Raw genomic sequence first — 24,014 nt, 5'->3', positions numbered from 1 at the left:
CACCACATAAAGGGGCATACAATTTGGTTTTTCTTTTGTAAAAAAAAAAAATTTAGTTAAAGTTTAATTAAAAAGGGGTCTATAATTTTCATATTACCAAAAAAAGGGTCCATAATCTTATTATATTATAAGGTCCATAATTACTAAGACGTAAAAAAAAGAAATGGAAATTTGTTTATTCCTATTTTACTTTAGAAGAAAATGGAAAATATGTTAAAAGACCAAAAAAAAAAAAAAAAGGGGAATGTATAAAATAAAATGGAAATCTGAGAACTCATGTTCTCTTTAAATAGCGACTATCTTCTCCAGTAACGAACATTGCTTCTTCTTGCTTCTCCATCCTTTGCTTTCGTTCATTTTTTTTTTTTTTTGTGTGGTTTCTCCGACGCTTATTCGACCACCATGTTTCGTCGTCTTCTTTATTTCAAGTATTTGAAACGAACCATACTGACAAATGCTACTAAAGTGTGTGAAAAAGAAGAGCTATGCAAGATGGGAGCACAAGAACTTTCTTTGACACTAACAAAGAACGTTGATATATCTCTTAAAGCATACATTTCATCAAAGTTTACGGTGGGAACAGATGTTCACAGCATTCGATCTCACCCCAGCGGTATTGTGTATATGATCAATGAGCTACGTGAAGGTATGATTAAACAATCGGCTATTGACAGGGCAATATCTATGAAAGCAGGTAATAGGAAGGGCTTGCTTGCAACGCTTGATAAGGAAGTGAAGACCGAAGAAGATAAAGTCGAAAAGATATAATCAAGAGAAGAACGAGACAAAGCTTACGCAATATTTGGAAAACCAAAAGAGGCAAAACTGGGAGAAAACCAAGTAGGAGAGGACAACAAGGTTTTCAACCGGTTCATAGATAAATTCATGGATAAGATCCCTTCAAAAACAACAACAGCTGCTAGTCTAACCTATAACTTCTGGATAAACCTTGCACTAGGGTTGCACAAGATGAGCCGGAGGATTACGACATCAACAAAGATGACAGCTCAAAACTTTTAGGTTTCATGGATGAGGAACTGATTGTCCACGAGTTTTTGTAGAATTAGAAGGGCTTTATCCACAGAGTCGATGGCGAAGAACGCTCGTTCAAGGGTTATGATGCCATAGTTAGCGATTTCATGAAGAAGAGAAACAACTGACGTACGAAAGACAATCGATGAGAATTTATTTTCATAAAACCAAATATCAGGTCTTAGATGAATGCTTGAACCATGCAATTCCAGTTTTTTTTTTTTTGTACTTTTCTAAATTTTTGACAAACCAATTAAACGAATCTGTGGAACAAATAAAAGATGTGCTTAGTCAGGTTTATATCTTTGTGATGGGTTGTTAATCTCAAAAAAAAAAAAAAAATCTCAACTTTTATTCAGTGCCGGCTCAAAGGAGAGGGCGAGCAGTGCGATGCCCAGGGACCCACCACATAAAGGGGCACACAATTTGGTTTTTCTTTTGTAAAAAAAAGAAAATTAGTTAAAGTTTAATTAAAAAGGACCTATAATTTTCATATTACCAAAAAAGGGGTCCATAATCTTGTTATATTATAAGGTCCATAACTTTTTTATATACATTGTAAAAAAAAAAAACATGATAAGAGCTAAATGTAACCAAAAAAGGAACCTATAATTTTCATATTACCAAAAAAAAAAAAAGCCCTGAATCTTTTCATGTGTTTATATATTATCAATATAAAATTCATAAAATTTTCTAATACAATATATAGAGGTCAAAAAAAAAGTTTGATCTTTTGTAAGAAAATTTGCCCAAGGGCCCCTAAAATTCTTGAGTCGGCACTGCCTAGCAGGCTAGCACACTCGTATTCTTCTCTTTTAGATGATTGTTGGTTGCACAAACAGGGTGTCTCAGTCCAATAAGAAGCCCTCCATCTAGTATCGAAAGGACGAAGGTCCATGCGGAGTGCGTGGGGAATTCTACATAATCGTGATTTTAAGTATAAATAAGTTAACTCTAAATACGTTTTCACGTTTATCAAAAATCGTTCACACCGGATTCTTACATCGATGATGATCACATTCATTTTATCGTACATATTTTATATTTGTAGTCCAAGATTTTATTTTTTAAAAAACTATATAAATTCGTAATCATTATGTGAATTATTAGATAGTAAAAATGTGTATCCAGCAAAATCTTGAAAATACTAATTCACCCTAGAAACTTCTCAAATTATTCAATCAGAGAATATAATATATTTTCATAAAGTAAACAGTGAAAGCAAGTAAATAAGCAACAAGAAGAAAACGACAAGAGGACAAAGCTATAGTTTGTGTGTCCTGTGTGGTTTGAAATGGACACGGCTAGTAGACGAAACTGTTTGTTAACAAAAGTTCAAAAACGTACGTATGGTCTAGGATGGATTATGGATATGTCGCCACTCGAACAACAAGTCAACAACACAATGCTGATTTATTAACAAATAAGTAAGTATTTTCTCACAGCGCCATAAATTGAAATCCATGCAGATCCGTCGTGAACTGTATGAAGTATGAAGTAAGACATAAAAACATCCAACTACCAAAATTAAAATTTGGTTTCGTCTCATTTCTAATAGGACGACTCATGTTTACACAAAAGTATGTAAAGTAATTAATAACCCCACTTTTATTGCTTTAACTAAACAATCACGCTTTTGGATTGTGGTCACTGCTTCGGCTGCTGCCTTATGTTTTGTCATCTACAGTTTACTCAGAAGGTCCACAATTATTCACGATTCTCTGAAAATGACGTTTCAAACGTGATTTTAACTATCTCAACAGTACATTATACACCATTTAACACATACAATTGTAAAATTGATACTCTACCCTTTATATGTAATGGAGTAACGGACAGATATAGCTACATGCAATTCGATATATTAATGACTCCACATACGATTTTGCGATTGACAACTCTCCACACAACACATTGGTGTATTAGTGTATATAACATATATAATTCTACGTAAACCACAATCACTACACACAAAATCATTTATACTTGAAATTTGAAATACCCGAAACTGAACCGAATACCAAATTTTAGTTCGGTTCAGTTTGGTTTTTCGGTTCTCTGATTAATGTGCCCACTGATCCTTCACCCTTCTAACTTAGCTGCTACTTTACCGTTAACGGAGACGTTAAAAACCACACTCACGCGCTCTTATCAGACGTGACAGCACATCTTCGCCACGTGTCCATCCAACAAGACCAAATTCCACACAACAGATCGCGTGGCGTCCACGCGTCTCTCGGCGACGAAAACGATGTCGCTTTAAAACCCATCGTCCCCACAACAACAACCGCTTCTTCTTCCTCATCCCTGGGGGAAGACAAGGAAGGAGCCTTCGAGTGTCTTCACGGGTTTAAAAAAACAAAAAGAAACTTGTCTTCACGTTGATCACGCCACGTGTATGGACCCAGCTTCCATCGTGTCTCTCACATTCTCGAATTCACTCACACTTGTGGCTTAGCTCCCCCTCAAGTCTCTTTGGGCTTTAGAGTGGGCTCGAACTCGAACCATCGTAAAACACAGAGAATCCGCCACGTGTCCCTCCCTCCTCTTGCCTTCTTTGTCTATATATCATCGCTCTTTGCTCGTCGATTCGAGATCACACACACCAAAACCACCAAAAACACAGAGCTTTATAAAAGAAAAAACAAAAATGTTCATCGAGAGTTTCAAAGTTGAGAGCCCGAACGTGAAGTACACAGAGAATGAGATTCACTCGGTGTACGATTACGAAACTACAGAGGTTGTTCATGAGAATCGTAACGGTACATACCAATGGATCGTGAAACCAAAGACTGTCAAATACGATTTCAAAACAGACACTCGTGTCCCCAAATTAGGGTAATTATCTAAAAAGTTTCAATCTTTTAACTTGTTTTCTTTGATTTCTTCACTTGAATTCATCTGGGTCGTTTTTAAAATTCACATTTTTCGATTTTATGATCTTTGGTGGTGGATAGGGTTATGCTTGTTGGGTGGGGTGGAAACAATGGATCAACACTAACCGCTGGTGTCGTTGCTAACAAAGAGTGAGTTGTTTAAAAATGGAATCTTTGATTTGGATTTTGGCTTTTTGTGATTAAACTTGCGCAAACTTTGTTGTTGTAGAGGAATCTCGTGGGCGACTAAAGACAAAGTGCAACAAGCCAATTACTTTGGTTCACTCACTCAAGCTTCTTCGATTCGTGTTGGTTCTTACAATGGTGAAGAGATCTATGCTCCTTTCAAGAGTCTTCTTCCAATGGTGAATCCAGATGACGTTGTGTTTGGTGGTTGGGACATTAGTGACATGAATTTAGCAGATGCCATGGCTAGAGCCAGAGTGCTTGACATTGATCTGCAGAAACAACTTAGACCTTACATGGAGAACATGATCCCACTCCCTGGGATCTATGACCCTGATTTCATTGCTGCGAATCAAGGGTCACGTGCCAACAGTGTGATCAAAGGTACTAAGAAGGAGCAAGTCGATCACATCATTAAGGACATGAGGTAATTATATTATATATAACCTTACATATATGTACAGAGACTTGTTAGTTTAGTGTATTGATGTGTTTGGTGTTTGGTTTGATGGAATCTTTTAAAGGGAGTTTAAGGAGAAGAACAAAGTGGATAAGTTGGTTGTGTTATGGACAGCCAACACAGAGCGTTATAGCAATGTGATTGTAGGGCTTAACGATACCATGGAGAATCTAATGGCTTCTGTTGAAAAGGACGAGTCTGAGATCTCGCCTTCTACGTTGTATGCCATTGCTTGTGTTCTTGAAGGCATCCCTTTCATCAATGGGAGTCCTCAGAATACTTTTGTCCCTGGTCTTATCGAATTGGCTATATCGAGGAATTGTTTGATCGGTGGAGATGATTTCAAGAGTGGTCAGACTAAGATGAAATCCGTTTTGGTCGATTTCCTTGTTGGAGCTGGCATCAAGGTAAAAGAAAGAAACCCTTCTTGTCAAGAATCTAATTTGGTTCTCTGTTGTTACTTGTTAGTAGTAGTAAAAGGTGATTTATCGCTAAGATTTGCCTTTCTTATTTGCAGCCTACTTCAATTGTGAGCTATAACCATTTGGGAAACAACGATGGCATGAACCTCTCAGCGCCTCAGACTTTCCGCTCTAAGGAGATTTCCAAGAGCAATGTCGTGGACGACATGGTGGCTAGTAATGGCATTCTCTTTGAGCCCGGTGAACACCCTGACCATGTCGTTGTCATCAAGGTTTGATTTGGAACCATAGGCCAAAGGCATCAATTGCTCCTTTCTCTTTTACTCATTTTAAAAGTCTGAAATCTTACAAGTGTTCTGAATGTTTTGCAGTATGTACCGTATGTTGCGGATAGTAAAAGAGCAATGGATGAGTACACGTCCGAGATATTCATGGGAGGGAAGAACACAATTGTGATGCATAACACTTGTGAGGACTCTCTTTTGGCTGCCCCAATTATCTTGGATCTTGTTCTTCTCGCTGAACTCAGCACCAGGATCCAATTCAAAGCTGAAGGAGAGGTTTGTATTCAGTGAGTTAGTATCTGAGAAACCTGGGATAGCTATAATCCGAATTTCTAATGTCTGAATCTCTTATATTATAGGGAAAGTTCCACTCTTTCCACCCAGTAGCTACCATACTCAGTTACCTCACAAAGGCACCTCTTGTACCACCTGGAACGCCGGTGGTGAATGCTCTGTCAAAGCAGCGGGCAATGCTGGAGAACATTCTTAGGGCCTGTGTTGGGCTTGCGCCAGAGAACAACATGATCATGGAGTACAAGTGAAGGATGAAGATGAGGAAGAACAAGTAAAGGGACCTAAGACCTTAGGAGATGAAGACTTATATGCTCCATTGTTTCGTCAATATATATAATTGTTTTGTAAGTATATTATATGAATGTGTGCGAGAGAGATAATATGGGGAAGCGTTAGCGTTAAATTGTGTGATATGGATCTTAGTCGGTTCATTTGGTGAGAAGATCAGCTAAGCTTTTGGATCAAATGTGTAAAAGAATGAAAAGTAACTATGCTTTTGTGTCTCCTTGTAATATAACCAAATTTATGATCTATTGTATGAATATGGTTTTCAAATCACAATCTGTATTTATCTCTCATGAATCGTCTTACCAACAGAAGACAGCAATAAAGACACAAAGGACATAAGAAGCTCATACAAATGTCCAAATCATAAAGCTTGGTCTTGTCTACTATTTGGAATGAAAGAAGAAGCATTAAAAGATTAGCATGTGGCAAGTGAGACCATTAAAGGGTGAGATCAAGAACTACCAGCAGAAACCATCATGAACTCGCCTTCGCAAACCAAAGCGCCACCCACATAAGCTTTACCTTCCATCTTAGCAAGCCCGAACCGTTTCTGGAACTTGAGAAGAGTCATCCTCATAACCAGTGTGTCTCCTGCGATCACTGGTTTGCGGAATCTCACTTTATCAATACCGGCAAAGAAGAAGTTATCTTGAGAGCCTCCTACTTCAGGCTGCAGCATTACTATACCTCCCACTTGCGCCATTGCCTGCAATATGCAAACTCAACTTTTTTTCAGTTAAGTGATACTTCAAGTCCTTTTTACGTCATTATACTAACTCGACTGTGGAAACGATCTTTCATCTAGCATATCATGGCCTATCTATTCCGATTCTACATTTGAAACCTGTATCAAATCAGCAAAGTCACAAACTCTTTCAAGTTTTAAAAGTTGCATCTCTCAGAACCTCCATTGCTTAAGGTAAAAGTTCAGTTTTGCAGATATTTTCACACAGCAGATCTTAAAGTCACTCAACAATAATATACTCAACACTATTAGTCACAAAAGGACCACTCAACTCAATCACCAACCAGATGAAGATCTTTACAGTAATTTATCAGAATCCAAGACCAACATCAAACTAGCAGAACATCAACTTCTCGTCATTGTTAAAACCCATCTTCCACTAAATCTATTTGAGCTTCTTGAAGACAAAAAGTTTGCAACTTTTAAACAAAGAAAACGACTTTTTTAATTAAAAATTACCTCAATCATGAGAACACCAGGCATGATGGGTCGCTCAGGGAAATGTCCAGGGAAGAAATTGTCATTGATTGTGACATTCTTAATCGCTACAGCAGAAACACCTGGTGTATACTCTATCACTCTATCTACCAGCAGAAACGGGAACCTAATATATAAAAATCCATCAAAAAGGATCAATGTTTTTTCAAACAATGGGGTTCAAACAAAACACATCAAATCCTCGAAAGCTCTTGTCTTTTTTTAAGTTTTACCTGTGAGGCAATATCTCTCTGATTTGGTTAATGTCCATAACCGTTGGGAATGCTGGGTACTCTGAAGAAGAATTATAGAGAAACACAGATTGAGATTCGAAAGTGAGAGACTTGGATTCTAAGAAACATCAGGGAATTGAGAAAGAATCTTACTGAGTTCGATTGGTGTATCTTTTTCGGATGTGGTGTTATCGCCATTAGTAGAGCAACGAAGGGAGAGGGGAGTGGATCGTTTGCTGGGTAGGAGAGAAACAGAGTGAGATCTGGAGGAAGAGAGATGCAGAAGCGGCTGATGATGATGGTGGTGATGACTCAATGAGTCAGAGCCTAGGAACAATACAGAGTTGGAAGTAGTAGCCATTATTATCAAGTAACAGTGAAGAGAGTGTGAAAGATTGTGAGATGTTTCTGTAAGCCTGAAGGTGAAGGTGAAGGAGCGGAGAGTCCAAAGGTTTGTGTTAGTTGAGCAGAGATTGTACAATGAAATATAAACCAAAATGGAGACTTAAGAACAAATGGCCTATTAGCTCAGTTGGTTAGAGCGTCGTGCTAATAACGCGAAGGTCACAGGTTCGATCCCTGTATAGGCCACTTTTTTATTTTTTGAAAATTGTTTTACGTTATTTACAACATTACAAACTTGAGCATTATTAATTTCTTCGATACTTGGGGTGCTTTCATCGGAAATGTGACTAAATAAATGTTTCAAAGGCAAAAATGGCCTTTCAATGGATCATAGAATCAACATTTTTGACAATTCGTTTGTTTTGATTTTCTGCCTCTTACAATTTTGTTTTTCTAAAATATGTTATGTTTTAGGTTTTAAATTTTCTAAATTATTAAATAAAAGTTTTAAAAGAAAGAACAGTGAATGTGAAAAGCATGTAGCTATAACAATAACTCCCCAACCAACCATGTGTGGTTAACTTCACCATTTTATCTTCAACGTTATCATAAAAAAAAACTTTTTTTGGAAGTAACCATCTAAATTTAAGAATTAGATTTTTACAAAAATCGAATTTCCAAACAAAACCTAAAATTACATAATCAGGTAAATTAACTTATTTTGAAAAAAAAAAATTAATAATCAGATCCTTGAAGTTGTAATTTACTTTGAACCTTCGATGGCTAGCTTCCCTTCGCGAATCATCTCTGGCTTCTTTTACTTCCTCGCAGGAAGAGACCAACTAATCTATCAAACAAAAAAAATTGGTTCAATTCAATATTGACTCATTGGAGAATGAATAATTTAATTATTTTTTTTTGTCATCTCCAATACTGAGTCATAAATTACGTCTTAAAACTTGAAAAACATGTCTAAATACAACCCATTAAAAACATATTATTATATTTCTGCGAAAACGACTAGATCCAAAGCACATATAACCATGGCATTTTCCTATTGGCTTAATTTCGTCCATGGAAATTAAAAATGAAATATTGCAGCTGACGATTTACTTATTTTTTATATAATAAAATATAATTTGACATTTGTGAGAATTTATTTGTATAAAAATATTTTGAGACGAATTCAATGGACGCAGCAGCAGCTTTAAAAGGCTCGAGAGGTTCAGAATCAGAACAAGCAAAGCCACGAGCGACCCCAAAAAAAAAGTTAGTTCACATTATAAGTTTTTGAGTTTTTCTTAATTCTACCCTAAAGTTTCCTTTTGATCAATTTCAACCCCTTCTTTGTTCATCCTCTGTCTTGTCTTTCTAAAGAGTGTTTCTTGATTTCATCAATGGCGGCCATAGACATGTTCACAAGCAACAAAGATCTCTATTTCAACTCTCTCATAGAAACTGCTCCAATTTCTTTCCGTGAATCCAACGCAAGCTCTGGTTTTAACCAACCTAAGCCTCTCGGTCTAAACCAGCTCACACAATACCAAATTCACCAGATTCAGAACCAGCTTAACCATAGACGCACCACCACAATCTCAAAGCGAATCCGAACGAAGAGCTTCTCACCTTCTTCTTCCTTCAAAACCAAGAATCTCTACAGAGGCGTAAGGCAAAGGCACTGGGGAAAATGGGTCGCTGAGATACGTTTACCCAAGAACCGAACCCGTCTCTGGCTCGGAACGTTCGAAACCGCTGAAAAAGCTGCCTTGGCTTACGACCGAGCCGCTTTTCAGCTCCGTGGAGATATCTCGAAGCTTAACTTCCCGAACCTCAGACACGAAGACGTTAATCCTCTCCATTCCTCTGTCGATGCCAAGCTCCAAGCTATTTGCAAGAGTTTGAGAAAAACAGAGGAAGCTGGCTCTGTTTCGGATCAAACAGAGGAGGAGACTTGCTCTGTTTCAGATAAAACAGAGTTTTTCCTACCAAAAACAGAGTTTGTCCTGCCAAAAACAGAGCATTTCGAGTTCTCCGATGTGTCATCAAGAACCGACAAGAGCTCGAGTTCGAATATAACATTCCTGGATTTTTGGGACTCTGACTTTGAAAAGACAGGGAGCTTCGGGCTGGTGAAGTTTCCTTCGGTGGAGATTGATTGGGATGCAATTAGCAAACTGTCCGATTCTTAAAGTCTGTTATTTTCTGTTATTTTTTCTTCTGCAACTAAATTTTTTCACAAGTAGCAGAGGATTTGGTAACACATTAGTGAACCGAAATTAGGAATTTAGCACGCTGCATGCATGCATAAGAAATAAAATAACATTCAAACAGTTTTATTTTTCTCGCCAGTTAAACATGTTTCAATCCTCTGAGTGAAGATATCTACAAGTTCGTTCATTATACATCTTTGGGCACGTTAATTAAAGATGTTCCTACTCCTATTCATCGAATAATGTAATGTTGCATCAAATAAAGATCAAGAAACTCTAGATTGGTAAGTTGGGGAAGCCGCCAAGAACTTGGTCGTTGTGCCTCTTGTAGAACCACGACTCTTTCATTTGTCCCTCATCCCTACATAGAGAATCATTTTTGCGCTTATTTTGGTGTTCGGAATGGCATAGTGAGGGACAAACACTCGAAACAGTCTTTTAAAGAAGATATACCTTTGGGCCGTTGCGGTCAGCTAGCACCTAAATCAAAATCCAAGATTTGATGAAATATATATAAACCAGGCCCAAAGGATAAGTAATTGCTAAAGGGGATTAATACTGTTAACCATATTGCCAGGACCATGTTTTGCTGAAGTAGGTGTAACTTCTTCATTAATATTGTTGCCCAAAGTATGATGTTTTCTGCAGAAAATTTCCACTTCATAAAATTTAATCTGAAACAACTTGTTTTGTAAAGATATTATATGATGCATCATCATTACATTTTAGCCAATCCATATAACTGTAACTAGTGTTGTATGGATTTTTGTTTTATTTATTTGATGGTTTCAATTCATATAAAAATCATCAGATATAGTTGGTTTGATTTTTTATATTCTGCAATGTATTTTCTTATTGGTTAAATTAGTTTTAGTTGATGATATTTTTGTGTAGAAACGGTAAACTAAATAAAAGTTATCATTCTCTATGTAAAAAATCTTACTAATTCTTTAAACATTACGTACTTAACATACCAGGATAAATATGAATTATTATTATTATTATTATTAATAAAAATATGAATTATTACTACTTTACAATTATCACTGTAAAATATTTAGATGTCTATTTTAGAAATTCATAAATCGCGTCAAGTAATTGAATAAAAAAAATCGAGTTCTAGGATTAATGCAAGACACGTAGAAAAAGCATAACTCCAACACTAAGCGTACTAGGATTCATGCATCCTACACTGCTACACATTAATCACAAAATATCTCCATCACCAACTATTTCCGTTGGAACCGTTGAGTTCCTTTGATCTACAAAATGCATGATTACTTCAATGGTTTGTCTTTTTCATTTACTTATTTTACATCCTCTTGGAGATTTCTATATTATATGTTTCCAACGAGGTGAAGAGATTCTCAAATCTTGTGGGTTCCTGATCAAAATATATATGTACTCTCTGGACTTTCTTTTTTGTTTTTTTTTTGGACAAATATATGTACTCTAGACTAGAGAGATAGTATATATTATATATTATATAGTCTTTTATATGAACTAATTTTATATCTTTAAAAAGCAATCAATAAATAATAGTGGTTGGCGAAAATCAATAAATTAATAGAGTGGTGTCTTCTATAATAATTTCGATCGTTTACATGTTTTGGGTTCTTAATCAGCAAATATATAGGATATGGAAGATTTATATGTAAAACAACATAAAATTTCATTCAAAACTAAACTAGAATGCTAAAAATGGAAAAACTGATAAAAACACATTTTTTTTTTCTTTTTTGCATAACCTATTAAATGTTTATTTGGCAAACAAACCTATAGAATTAATACGCATATGTTCTTGATTTATGATGCTAAAGATGTCCTTTGGGAAATCAACACTAAAATCTTTTGTTTGCTGTGTTTTTGTTTGATAGATCGTGTAGATTAGTGATTATATCCATTGAAAATTTGAGGTACATTTGAAAGATTAGCGACTTTTGGAGTAAGTGAAGAGTTACCTAAGACATTCTCCTTTTAAGCCATTCATTGATAATGCCATTATCGTATGGAGACATTTGTCTATAAGCTTGTGCTTGTTTGGAAAGATCATCATAAATTATTAAAGACACTGGCTTCTTTTGTTGTTTAAACAGTTTTTTTTTTTAATGGGAAAAATGGCCCAATTGATGAGACAAGCACTTTAAAACTTTTTAAAATTTATTGTAACAAATTAAAGTCTGTTAAAATATATAAAAAGATACATTTTTGTCATTTTTAATGACAATTATATTTGTAATTATTCTCGACTTTCAAGTCTATAATTGTTAATTAATCTTAAGAAGATACCATGTTCTAGGTGAAGAAATCTAGAGACTCTCGTTTTATTCACACATGACAAAAGATGATGATGCAATAAAGCTGCACATAGATTATGTTAAATTAATTTTTAGAATTTTGTTTTTAGGTTTTTTAGGATATAGTTTTAAGAAGATAGGATCTAGTATTTAGACTTTAGAATTTAGAATTTAGTCATTTTATATATTAAAAAGGATGTATTAAGATAATAATATACTACAGTATCTTCTAGTTTTGGTTTCTAAAACACCTTGTAATTGCAAAAAAAAACTTTAGCAACTTGATCGAATGTGAGATATATTGACAATAACTTTATTGTTGCTTTCCAGTTAATATTCCAAAAATGAAAGCCAGCTTTCTATTTCTCCTTTCTTCCTTTTAGTTTCTTTATCGTTAATAGGCCGAAAATGATTGAATGGGAGTTTATTAACTTTGTCTGATATGTTTTTCAGTTTTTTGCTTTTAGTTTAAATATTTCTCTGTTTTATAAAGAGTGTCATTTAGACACTTTTTTCTTGTTATAAAAAGATTGTCATTTTACGTTTTCAATACAGTTTTAAATAATAAATTCTCTGTTTTATTCCTATAATTTGAACTAATTAATTAGAAAAATTTTTTTAATGCATTTATAAAGGATAAAATATAAATTTAGATAGTTTTTTAATTTGTGTGCATTATATCAAAATGATACTTTTTAAGAAATAAAAGGAGTATATTAGAAAAACATGATATGGTATTTTAATTCTTGAAACTCTTAAACAGTTCAAAGCTTAGCAACACGGATGGTTAGGTTTTTTTTTTTTTGGCAAACGGATGGTTAGGTTATATTCAAAAAAAAATTCTATTTTAAATCTACTAAAATAATACAGAAATTATTAGTGTTTGCACTATATCTAGTCCCATATTTGGTGTGAACTGTGAAGGGCAATGTTATTTCTTGTGACATTTCTTTTTTTTGGCGACAAAGATTCCCCACCATATAGGGTCTGACTGGTTTAAACGCTGCGGTTGCAGTTGCGGTTGCGGGAGATTGCGGAAGCGGGCGATTGCGGTTTCAAGCGTTATTAAGCGTTTTGAACGACTGGTTTAGCGGTTTAAAATTGGTGCGTTTGCGGAAGGTTTACGATTGGTTGATCAGCGGGTGCGATAGCGGTTGGAACATAATAAATGTGATATATAATATATAAATTTTAAAAACACCCATTTTTTTTATTAAACTTGATTTATAATTAAATTTATTAAAACAAATACTAAAATAATTATTCAAAAAACAAATAAATTTTATATTTAAATACTTATTCCTTTATGCATTTGGCTTTTCACTAAAAATTTAATCAAATAATTTGATAAATTACAAAACATATGCTTTAGATCGTAGATCGTTTCTCTTTTCTCTTAGATCGTGGCTCAATAGTTTCATCGGTAGGAATGGTCAAGTGAGAGTTGAGAAGAGTCACTGGTGATTTGGTTTAATATTTTTTATAAATAATCTTATTTTCTTAAATTTATGATGAAATATTATATTTATTTAGATCTTTTTGAACTTATGTGCGATGTGCCATTAAATTTACATCAATTTTTTCGGGTTATTATTAATTGGAATATTATTTAATTCTAATTGTTTATTTTATAATCTCTGCAATCATATTTGTACTTCATTTTCTCCCATCCTTAATGAGTAAAATGGATAGATAGAAGATATAACAAAAAAAAATTTCATTATCATTGATTCCTTTTAAGTTAAAAAAAAAAAAAAAAAATTCTAATCGCAATCGCCCGCAACCGCAAACGCTTGCAGGAGGCAGCTTTTAGAATTCAGTGGTTTGAAGCGGTTGGAAGCGATTTGGAGCGACTGGGAGCGATTTGTGTGATTGGTTCCAATCGCTAGCAACCGCTACCACCCGCAAACGCAGCGTTTGCGGGAGGTAGCGGGAGAACCAGTCAACACCATAAAGGAGCTTGGTCTCTCATCAAGTGTCTCGCAAAAAGTTATTTTAAATATCTCAATACAGAAATAGTATAAAATTTTGAAGATCAAAAATTTTGCACTCTACAATTATAATAAACTAGAAAATGAATCGCAACGTTAATAATATTTTTAACAAACAAAAAACGTTAATAATATAATGTATTGTGTTTTAGTTGTCTTTTTAGAGATTTTATGTTATAATTTATTAAATAAATTCGGAATGTATAGTATATTTATCATATTCTTATAATATTTCTCCTTTTCACTATAACATTTAGAAAAGTTGACAAAAAAAAAACATTTAGAAAACTTATGGATTCAAATAAGATTGTTATGAACTTAGTATAGTGGTAAGGGTGATAAGGTTAATTAAGAGCTAGGAGCATAAGAACAATAATGTTTAAATTACGTATTTATCGATACAAGGTGTGCATCGGTCGACACATCTAGGGATTTGATGAAGACACGAGGTTGCATCAGTCGATGTAAGGGCGTTGCATCGATCGATGCAAAGAGTGTGTCGGTCGATGCAAGGGCGCAATGACGATGCATATGTTTAGAGTTGTCTAGTTTGCTTGCTTTTGTGTATTGTTTGTGTTTGTCTTTTCGCTTGTGTATAACCTAATAGATGGAATGATCGTCTCACTGAGTATTGTGATAATACTCACACATTTCAATTGTTGTTTGTGGTGCAAGTAAAGGCAAATGTGATCATGGAATCAAGACAATGAAGATGGAGATGTTCTAGAGGCTTTGACGTATTATCTGGCTTCTGTTAGGTTGTTAGAGTTTGGTCTTTAGAATGTTGTCTAGGATTGCTGATTTCTTAGTTTATATTATTTTTTTTGGAATTACTCGATTTGTCTTGGAATATTATTTTAGTTATTTAAGTATTTGTTGGATAATTGATAGTACTGTAATTGTTGGTTATTTCCGCTGTTTGATTTGAATGTTGTTAGGTTGTTTGTAAACATAGGATCAATAGTTAGTTATTATATTAAAAAGGAAAAAAAATGGGTCGGATTGTTTCAATTTTTTTTCTAATTTAACAAATAAAAAATTAAGTTTTAGTTTAAATTTAGTAATTGTTTTTAACAAAAACTGAACTGTCCTTTTATTTAATGGTTGGTGGTGGTTCATTAGAAAAATATTAATTCTGTATCATCTAAAGACGATGAGACGAAGAGTGATAGTAATACGAATAAATATGAAAGTATTCTTTAACAAAAATTAAAACAAAAACAAAAAAAAGTAACATGATATGTATGATTAGGTTATATGTCTCATGCACGACATTTTCCCACATGTTTTATTACTTGTAAGCATTTTATTTCTCTATTGTTAGATCATTGGCTAACTAATTTTGTAATTTTTTTTTTTCTTTTGTTGTTATTCAATGGTTTATAAGATTTGAATTTTTTGTTTTGTTATCAATGGACGAATTGGATAGTAGTACTAACTCTGTGTCTGTGTAGACATCGGTCACGTGGCGGGTGGAGACAATTTTGATTCGTTGCACGTGAAGTGTCGGTTCGGTCACGTGGCGGGTGGAGACAATTTTGATTCGTTGCACGTGAAGTGTCGGTCCAAAACATGGCTTAGGTAAACCTAAAAGATCATGTACCATATCATCTTTATTAGTACGTAAAAATGAAATGATAGTTTATTTATCTTACTTCAGAGGTCCCATGTAAGTATAGAGGTCTACGAAAAAGCGACTGCACAAAGGTTAAAAAACAAATTCGTCGTCAAACAAAATATTGCCACCCTTTGGTTACGAATATGATAGTTTTATTGATATCTTGATATAGGGTATCACCGTGTCTGTGTATTGGTTGAGTGTAGTAAGAACTTAAGAAGTTTAAGACCTATATGGCTGGCCTACTCACAGTTCTGTTGTATTATTGGAAATTTGGAATACAGATTTGATGTGCATGCTGCATGCAACCAACTCTGAAATATCGTTTGAGATATCATTCAAGAAACCTTACTAATAATTTTTTTAATTAAAACCTATTTTCTTATTATATAAGATTGGAGATTAAGTTGTAAATGTTTGCATCAGAACAAACGGCATATCAATACACATACATGTGAACATACGAGATTCCTCTATTTAATATCTCCTATTTTATTATACAACATGTAACATATATAATTTCCAAAGTAAAGTTTGTGAAAAAATAGTATATCTGATTTCGCTGCGAAAACGAAAGAAGTGTGACTTGCACCACCAAAATCTATACAATATTTATTGTGAATAAATGATAGAGTAAAGGAAAATTAGGAAAAAAAAAAAAACAAACATGAAAAGTCAGACATTACTAGCCAGATGTAAATAAAATATCTCTCAAGAGTATCAGGAGGATCTCATCACGAACTCAAGACTAAGATCTCAATTAATCAACTTAATTTTTTCGTTAGATCTCCAATAAGAGAACACAAACTATTACGGGAATTTGCTAATTAATGTTTTGTTTTTGGGACTTGCTAATGTGCCAGACTGTGAGAACTGAGAATGAGTTTCTCCTTCCGAAGTGATTTAAATTGTGGAGGAGCTTATCGCCGTAAAACAGCTCCGAACTGAATTGAGAGAATTTGAGAATTTGAACTTGTATTGCTATTGCTGGAAAAAATATTCGATCCCTTACAACTGACACCCCCCTTACATATTTATACCGACCAATTTATTACTAAATTAATGCACCATTAATAGGACGTGATTTGCGCGGTCTAATTAATCCTCTTGAATGCGGGAATCTTTGACCGGGACCGAGCTGCGAGCTGACCAGCACGAAGCATCTCCGCGCTCTCTTCCTTTCTCCGGGCCTGATGGGCCGATCGCTAATTCGCTCCTGGCCCAGTAGACGAGCCCGGCCTAGGCCCTCTTGCCTATTGCCCGAGATGGCAGATCGTGGGTACAACAGTTGCCCCCAAAGTCTCCCGAGCTGAACAGTTCGGGGGACTTTTAACCTTCAAGCGATCAATTTCGGGAAACTGAATATTCCCCATATCTCCACGATTTGATCGTGGTAATGATGGGATTTGCCTTCCCGAACAAGACTCGGGGCCCACTAGGTGGCGTGTTATCTATAAGAGAGAGAGAAAACGGTGCGAGACCTTTCACTTCCCCAGATAATCATTGCTCCCTGGTTCCATGTATAAAGGTAAACTCGGCATCTCTCTCTTTCATTCTTAATCCCCAATTGTGCTTGTATTTTCCGTTCTCCAATTTTCTTACTTTTCGTCTGTAAACTTCTTTACTTTCGCCAGAAAACCCTTCACTCTTCCTGTATTTCCTTGCTACTTTTACCGGAAAAGCATGTCTCCGCCGAAATCCTCATCGGGAAAAACCGCAAAACCCTTGATTCCGGGCGTTTTCGGCCCCCACCAATCGTCGAATCTTTCTGCGGAGAACATAGCCGAGATTAGAGGATCCACCGGGATTCCGTCGGAGGTAGAAATCAAATTCCCGGAGGCGCATGAGTCTCCGGAGAACCCCCCTCCAGGGTACTGCTGCGCGTTCGAGATTTTATTCTCTGCGTGCGGTCTGTCATTCCCCCTTCCCGAACTCATCGTGAAGATGATGTTCGAACTGGGCTTCGCTCTTCCTCAGATGTGCCCTAACTTTGTTCGGACTGTCTTGTGCCTTCAAACTCTGGGGGAGGAGTTCAACTACCAGCTGTCTTTGGCCGACTTCCTCCAGGTATACACGGTGAAGACTGGTCGTACCAAGGGCACGCTTTACGTAAGCTCGCTTTCCGGGCTAAAGGTCTTTGACGACCTGCCCGAGAAGGATGAGAAATGGCGGAAGTCCTACTTCTTTTTCCCGGTTAACGAGCTCACTTTCGGCCACCGCGTGAGTTCGCACGTATCGAAGTGGACTTCGAAAATCAGTAGAATAGAGTTCCTTGCTAGGTCCAGGTTAGGTGTTGCTTGACGTTCCATCTCACCTTTTTGCTGTTTCTTTTTCAGATCACTTCGAGCGCGGATTGCTTTGCCCCACATTCGCAGAATTCTTCTCGAGGTTCTGCAGCCAGGGACAGATTGCTTGGGACTCTTTTTCTTGCGAAATAATCAGAGAGTCCACGGCGAGGCTCGGAAGGCGTTCTCTCGTCTGTTCCACCCCCTTGAGCGTTTCGGAGATGAATTACAGAGAAGAAAGAGCGTGCCGAGCTGCCGAAAAAGAGGCAAAGAAACAGATGGCGATGACCCTCGCCGAAGGCAAAGCTTGCATTTCTAACAGGAATTCCTCCGTTCCCGAGGTGAGCGGGACTTCCGTGCCTCCAACTGGCTCTCCCGAGCTTGGTACAGAATCAACCAGGGCTCCTGCTGGCCCGTTGATTCCTCCTGTGATTGTCATTGCTGATTCTAGCGATGAGCCACGGGAGATCGCTGCTTCCCCCCCAGCGCCGAAGAAAACCTCTGCTGAGGCCTCCTGTCAGCAAACTGATTCATCAAAGAAGAGGAAGGAGCCTGAGACCGCCTCCTCTTCTCGTGAAAAGGGGCGAGCCCAGACCGGCCCATCAGGTGGTGAGCGAAGTAGATCTAGCTCGAAAGACAGGAGCCCCTCCTCGGAGAGGAGATCTAAGGAGGCCCCACCGCCAAAAGACTCTGGAGATTCCTCTGGAAGAAACCCTCTGAGGGAACAACGTCATTCCGCCCGAGGTAAAAATTTTTGTTTTTTTTTTTTTTTTTTTGAGGTGTTCTTACTTTTATACCTTTGACTGTTCGATAGTTGATGACTGAAATGACTTTGCTCGAAAATCTTTCAGTCCCCCCTGCATCCCCAGCCGATCTAATGAGGAGCTACATTCGACCCGGGGTTCGAATTCCGGCATTTACTGACATGACCGAGGTCAACCGTGCGAATTTCTTTCGCTTCGCGGATAAAATCGGCGAGGTAAGTATATTTTTTTTTTTTTTTTTTTTTTCTTACAGTCACTTACTAAGCTACCATTTTCAGCTAATGATGGAGTTTAACTCCTCGGTGGCTTCCTATGAGGAGCAACTGCTCGCTTCCCCGTCATCTTCCGAAGTACATCTCCTTCAAGAAAGGATTGCCGACCTAGAAGCTCAGGTAAAGGAATATGCCCGTCTGGAAGCCGAAAATGTTGACACCGTAGCGAAAGCCGAGCGGATCCGAGCTCGGATGAAGAAGGCTGAGGTAGAGGTGCTCGACCTCGGGGTTGCTAATGAAGACCTCCGCGACAAGCTGAAGAAAGCGGGGGACCTTTACTTTGAGGCGGCGGAAGATGCCAAGGCAGCAAAAAACAGACTGCACGAGATCGAACTCCGCAATCAGTTACTCGAAGCTGGCAACAGCTGCGAGATTGAAAGGGTACGGAGGGAAGAAAGGCAGGCGATGAGGCAAACTCTCCGCCCCTTGGTTGAGGAGGTAAAGGTCACTTTCGAAGAGAGGGAGAAGCTAGCCCCGCTCCAGATCCGAGCTGCCGAGATCAGGGCTAACCGGATGCTGGTCGAGGAGATCTCCAGGGGCGAGATCCAAGATATGGAGGCCGAGCTCGGGCTCCTGAAAACTGACGAGGAGGAAGCCGACGAAAAGGTTTCAAAGGTAACCCCCCGTGATCTCGACCTCGCTGCATTCTCAGACCTCTTGGCGGATACGCCCGATCTCTTGTGTAACGAGCATCCGCTTAGCGTCACGATCGATGAGTCTGGTACTAACCTCGGGCAAATCTCGAATAAGGGGGTGGACGACTATCTAGCGAACACCAGGTCGGAAGGGGAGCTCGCAGAAATGGGTCTGGCCTTATCCGAAGCGGCGTCAGATCCTGCTCTCCCTAATCCTTAGTTTTTACTTTGGGGTTGTTTTGGCACGAGTTGCCCCCCGTTTGTAATATTTATTTTCAGACTTCTCTGGAGTGTTTTGGTCGTGGTGACCACTCCATAAAAAAGTTTTGTTGTGCCATGCGAACTAAATTTCCACAACCTTTGGTTTTGAAAAGATGACGAGCAGAAATGAACTCGAAGTGAGAACTTCGGTTAAATAGTTCGAAAATGGCACCCCAACTCTAATAAGTAAAGCTGAGTACGAAGTGAATACTTTGGTTTAAAGAAATTTGCGAAACTAAGCTTTGATTTTAAAGCGGAATACGAAGTGAGAACTTCGGTTTAGAGTTTTCGCAACAATAAGCTTTTAAAGTAAAGCTGAGTACGAAGTGAGTACTTCGGTTTAGGTTTTGCGAGGTTAAACCTCGGCTTTGATGGATACGAAGTCAGACTTCGGTTTTTTGTTTGTTTTTTTTTTTGCGTACCATTATTAACAAAAAAGTTTAAGAAAACTTTAAATTTTATTAATATGGATAGCTGGACCCGAAGTGGGCTGCCTACGTACCCTTATCGGGATCAAGCTGAATCGTAGTTCGATACAAATAAATTAGCTGTAAAAAAGTTTAAGGTGTAGAGAATTCCAAGACCTCGGGACTGGTTTTCCCTCTGAATCCTCGAGCTGATAAACTCCATTTCAGACTTCGCGAGTAATTCTGTATGGTCCTTCCCAATTAATTTCCAGTTTTCCTGCATTGAGCTCCTCGGTATTTTCATAGACTCTCCGGAGGACGAGGTCGCCCACTGCCAAGGGTCTGCCTCCGACTTTGGAGTTATAGTATCGAGCTACCGCGTTCTGGTAATTCTGGATCCGAACTAACGCCTGGTCCCGACGCTCGTTGATTGTATCGAGAGTATCCTGTAGGAACTCCTCATTTTCCTCAGCTCGGAGTGGGTTCAGCGAGGCACGGACTCCAGGGACCTCTATGTCAGCTGGGACTACGGCATCGACTCCGTAGACCAGGGAGAAAGGTGTTTCATTAGTGGACCGGCGAGGTGTTGTTCGGATTGCCCAAAGAACGCCCTGCAGCTCGTCTGGCCAGCGCCCTTTGCGAGAGTCGAGCCGTTTCTTCAAGTTAGCAAGAATAACCTTATTCATCCCCTCGGCCTGCCCATTACCTTGTGGGTAACGCGGAGTTGACTTATTGAGTCGAATCTTCCACTTCGCGCAGAACTCTTCAAACTTCGAGGAGATGAACTGCGGACCATTGTCCGTGACGATTTCGTGAGGGACCCCGTAGCGATAGATTATACTTTTTAGCACGAACTGTTCTACTTCGTCGCTTGTTACTTTCGCATAGGCTGCCGCTTCCACCACTTGGAGAAATAGTCAGTAAGAGCGAGCACGTACTGAACTCCTCCAGGTCCCCGATGTAACGGACCGATGATATCCATCGACTACCTCATAAATGGGTAAGGTGCGGATACTGAAGACAGGAGCTCGGTGGGTTGATGAATTGACGGGGCGTGCTTCTGACACTTCTCACAAGTCCGAGAATATTTTTCGCAGTCCGTGACCATGGTAGGCCAGAAGTAACCTTGCCGTTTGATTTTGAAAGCCAGAGTCCGCCCTCCGGAGTGATTTCCATTGGGGCCATCGTGGACAGCTCGCATCAGCATTGTGGGTTCTCTACCAGCCACACAAGTTAAATAAGGACCAGCTACACTTCAGCGTAGAAGTATTCCGTTGTGAACGCAGTACCGCGCACTGACGACCTTGAGCTTCCTGGCTGCCCATTTGTCAGCTGGGAGTTCCCCTTTTTCCAGGTAAGCCCAGATCAAGCTCCGCCAGTCATCTGCCCCCCATCTGTTAGAATTCGTGCTGCTAGGAGCAGCATGTGGGATAATAGCTCGATTGTCAACTGGTGAGCTCAATTGGTCCGGAGTTGAACTCGCGTCTAGCTCAGCTTGAGGTGGGTGAACTTCCATCGGAGTGGGCATAACGGGAGCTGGATCTTCCGAGGGTAAGGAGTCCGCAACCGCCTTACGAGCTTCTTCCTCAGCTGCCAACTGTTTTTTAACCGCCCGAGTGACGACGTTTGAACTCTCTAGACGGATACTTAGTAACTGGATGACTTCAACGGGGATAATCCTTGTCATCGCGGGATCCGAGGTGGATGCCAGAGATGCTAAAGCGTCCGCAGCGGAGTTCTCACTTCGTGCGATCTTAGTGATTTCGAACTCCTCGAACTTAGTGACTAACTCCCGGGCTGCGGACAAATAAGCTTCCATACGACCATCCTTTGTCTCGTACTCCCCCAAAAACTGGTTGGTGACCAGCTGCGAATCGCAAAAAGCTCGAAGTCTTCGGACACCAATCCCCACTGCGAGGCGTAAGCCGGCTAGGAAGGATTCGTATTTGGCTTCATTGTTGGACGCGCTGAAAGCCAAGCGAAATGACTGCTCGATCACTTCGCCTGCAGGAGAAGTGAGGCGGACCCCAATTCCTGCTCCCGTTCTGGAAGAAGCACCGTCAACGTACAATGTCCACGGGGCTTCGACATCGCCGCTAACCGAAGAGGCTAGTGGGAGTTCGATCAAGAAATCAGCCAACACCTGCGCCTTAGCACAGGTTCGAGTCCGGAACTCGATGTCGTATTCACTCAACTCGACAGCCCATTTAGCTAGCCGCCCAGATTGGCTCGGGCTATGTAACACCGTTCAAAGTGGCTGAGTCGTGAGGATTACGATTGTATGGGACTGGAAATAAGGTCGCAGCTTTCTTGCCGAAGTGACCACAGCTAGGGCCAATTTCTCCATCATAGGGTACCTGGACTCTGCCCTAGTGAAGGACTTGCTGATATAGAAAATTGGTCTCTGCTCCCCCCTTTCCTCACGAACCAAGACTCCGCTGACTGCACTGTCCGATACGGCTACGTAAAGAAAAAGCGGCTCACCGAACTCGGGCTTAGCCAAGACCGGCGGTTCAGATAGGTAGGCTTTGAGCTGAGCGAAGGCCTCCTCGCACTTCGCATCCCACAAGAAGTTTTTTCCCCCTTTCTGTAATAGCTGGTAGAAAGGGAGGCATTTGTCCGTAGATCGAGAAATGAAGCGGTTGAGAGCTGCGATCCGTCCGTTTAGGCGTTGCACTTCGCGCAAGGTTCTAGGAGAACTCATAGACAGGAAAGCATTAATCTGCCTCGGGTTCGCTTCAATTCCTTTTTCTGTGACGATGTACCCCAGAAATTCCCCTGATGGGACTGCAAAGGTGCACTTCGTGGGGTTAAGCTTCATCCCGAACTGATCAATGATGTCGAAGCAAATTTTCAGATCAGCGAGGTGCGAGCCAGCTTCCATTGATTTTACAAGCATGTCGTCGATGTAGACTTCCATGGTCTTCCCGAGCTGATGCTCGAACATTCTATTCACCAATCTCTGGTAAGTTGCTCCCGCATTCTTTAACCCAAAAGGCATCACTTTGTAGCAGAAAATCCCGCGGTCCGTAATGAATGCAGTCTTCTCCTGGTCATCCGGGTTCATTAGGATTTGGTTGTAGCCAGAGAAAGCATCCATAAAAGACATCAGCTCGTGACCCGAAGTGGACTCAACTAGGCGGTCAATATGCGGAAGTGGAAAGCTGTCTTTGGGGCACGCCTTATTCAGGTCGGTAAAATCGACGCAGACTCGTGACTTTCCATTCTTCTTTTTGACTACCACTGTGTTTGCGAGCCACTTAGGGTATTTCACTTCGCATATCTGTCCCGCCTTCAGCAAACGTTCGACCTCTTTATTAACGATTTCAGCTCGTTCAGGGCCCAACTTCCTTCGCTTCTGCTTCACAGGTCGGAACGTAGGATCCACATTCAGCTTGTGAGAGATAACTTCCGGACTGATGCCGGGCATCTCGTCTACGGACCGCGCGAAGGTGGCCATTCTTTCTTTTAGGAAGGTTACCAGACTGGCGTGGAGCTCGCTATCCAATCCAACTCCGATCTTGATTTCCTGATCCAGAAACTTATCATTGATGAAAATGGACTCAGTGAGGTCACCTTTTAGCTGCTTCCGAACTAGATTCTTGGAGACCTCGAGCTGTGGTTGCTATTGG

General features: G+C 39.1%; 4 protein-coding genes and 1 non-coding gene across 5 annotated transcripts; 4 read left to right on the top strand and 1 right to left on the bottom strand.

The window, feature by feature from the left end:
* Positions 1-3,321: 3,321 nt before the first annotated feature.
* Positions 3,322-6,112, top strand: LOC104713664 (inositol-3-phosphate synthase isozyme 2). The gene is made up of 7 exons (XM_010430836.3): positions 3,322-3,870; positions 3,990-4,058; positions 4,138-4,521; positions 4,619-4,961; positions 5,072-5,248; positions 5,348-5,536; positions 5,620-6,112. Exons 1-7 carry the CDS (start codon positions 3,683-3,685, stop codon positions 5,800-5,802), a joined length of 1,533 nt encoding a protein of 510 aa, XP_010429138.1. The 5' UTR covers positions 3,322-3,682; the 3' UTR covers positions 5,803-6,112.
* Positions 6,069-7,770, bottom strand: LOC104713665 (uncharacterized). Its single transcript, XM_010430837.3, has 4 exons — positions 7,451-7,770; positions 7,298-7,358; positions 7,047-7,191; positions 6,069-6,548 (listed from the first exon to the last, which is right to left on the bottom strand). Exons 1-4 carry the CDS (start codon positions 7,656-7,658, stop codon positions 6,294-6,296), a joined length of 669 nt encoding a protein of 222 aa, XP_010429139.1. The 5' UTR covers positions 7,659-7,770; the 3' UTR covers positions 6,069-6,293.
* A 44-nt stretch (positions 7,771-7,814) lies between these two features.
* TRNAI-AAU (transfer RNA isoleucine (anticodon AAU)) lies at positions 7,815-7,888 on the top strand. The gene has a single exon. It is a non-coding gene; the product is annotated as a tRNA-Ile (tRNA).
* Positions 7,889-8,858: 970 nt separating this feature from the next.
* LOC104713663 (ethylene-responsive transcription factor ERF056-like) lies at positions 8,859-10,137 on the top strand. Its single transcript, XM_010430835.2, has one exon. The coding sequence runs from the start codon at positions 9,040-9,042 to the stop codon at positions 9,829-9,831; it is 792 nt and encodes a 263-aa protein (XP_010429137.2). The 5' UTR covers positions 8,859-9,039; the 3' UTR covers positions 9,832-10,137.
* A 7,304-nt stretch (positions 10,138-17,441) lies between these two features.
* On the top strand, positions 17,442-19,934 carry LOC109126497 (uncharacterized). The gene is made up of 4 exons (XM_087465921.1): positions 17,442-17,982; positions 18,095-18,787; positions 18,895-19,022; positions 19,086-19,934. The coding sequence occupies exons 1-4, from the start codon at positions 17,442-17,444 to the stop codon at positions 19,932-19,934; spliced, it is 2,211 nt and encodes a 736-aa protein (XP_087322047.1).
* Positions 19,935-24,014: the final 4,080 nt, after the last annotated feature.

Source organism: Camelina sativa, chromosome 9 (assembly GCF_030686135.1).
Source record: "Camelina sativa cultivar CO46 ecotype springtype chromosome 9, ASM3068613v1".
NCBI lineage: Eukaryota > Viridiplantae > Streptophyta > Magnoliopsida > Brassicales > Brassicaceae > Camelina > Camelina sativa.
This window is presented reverse-complemented; position numbering and strand designations above follow the sequence as displayed.

Excerpts from the sequence above, each read along its gene's own strand:
- LOC104713664 (XM_010430836.3), top strand. The coding sequence starts at position 3,683 with ATGTTCATCGAGAGTTTCAAAGTTGAGAGCCCGAACGTGAAGTACACA. Across the intron at positions 4,522-4,618 it reads CACATCATTAAGGACATGAG|GGAGTTTAAGGAGAAGAACA; the intron begins GTAATTATATTA and ends AATCTTTTAAAG. Across the intron at positions 5,537-5,619 it reads AATTCAAAGCTGAAGGAGAG|GGAAAGTTCCACTCTTTCCA; the intron begins GTTTGTATTCAG and ends CTTATATTATAG.
- LOC104713665 (XM_010430837.3), bottom strand. The coding sequence starts at position 7,658 with ATGGCTACTACTTCCAACTCTGTATTGTTCCTAGGCTCTGACTCATTG. Across the intron at positions 7,359-7,450 it reads AGATACACCAATCGAACTCA|AGTACCCAGCATTCCCAACG; the intron begins GTAAGATTCTTT and ends ATTCTTCTTCAG. Across the intron at positions 6,549-7,046 it reads CTGGTGTTCTCATGATTGAG|GCAATGGCGCAAGTGGGAGG; the intron begins GTAATTTTTAAT and ends TGCATATTGCAG.
- LOC104713663 (XM_010430835.2), top strand. The coding sequence starts at position 9,040 with ATGGCGGCCATAGACATGTTCACAAGCAACAAAGATCTCTATTTCAAC.
- LOC109126497 (XM_087465921.1), top strand. The coding sequence starts at position 17,442 with ATGTCTCCGCCGAAATCCTCATCGGGAAAAACCGCAAAACCCTTGATT. Across the intron at positions 17,983-18,094 it reads CACTTTCGGCCACCGCGTGA|ATCACTTCGAGCGCGGATTG; the intron begins GTTCGCACGTAT and ends TTTCTTTTTCAG. Across the intron at positions 18,788-18,894 it reads ACAACGTCATTCCGCCCGAG|TCCCCCCTGCATCCCCAGCC; the intron begins GTAAAAATTTTT and ends AAAATCTTTCAG.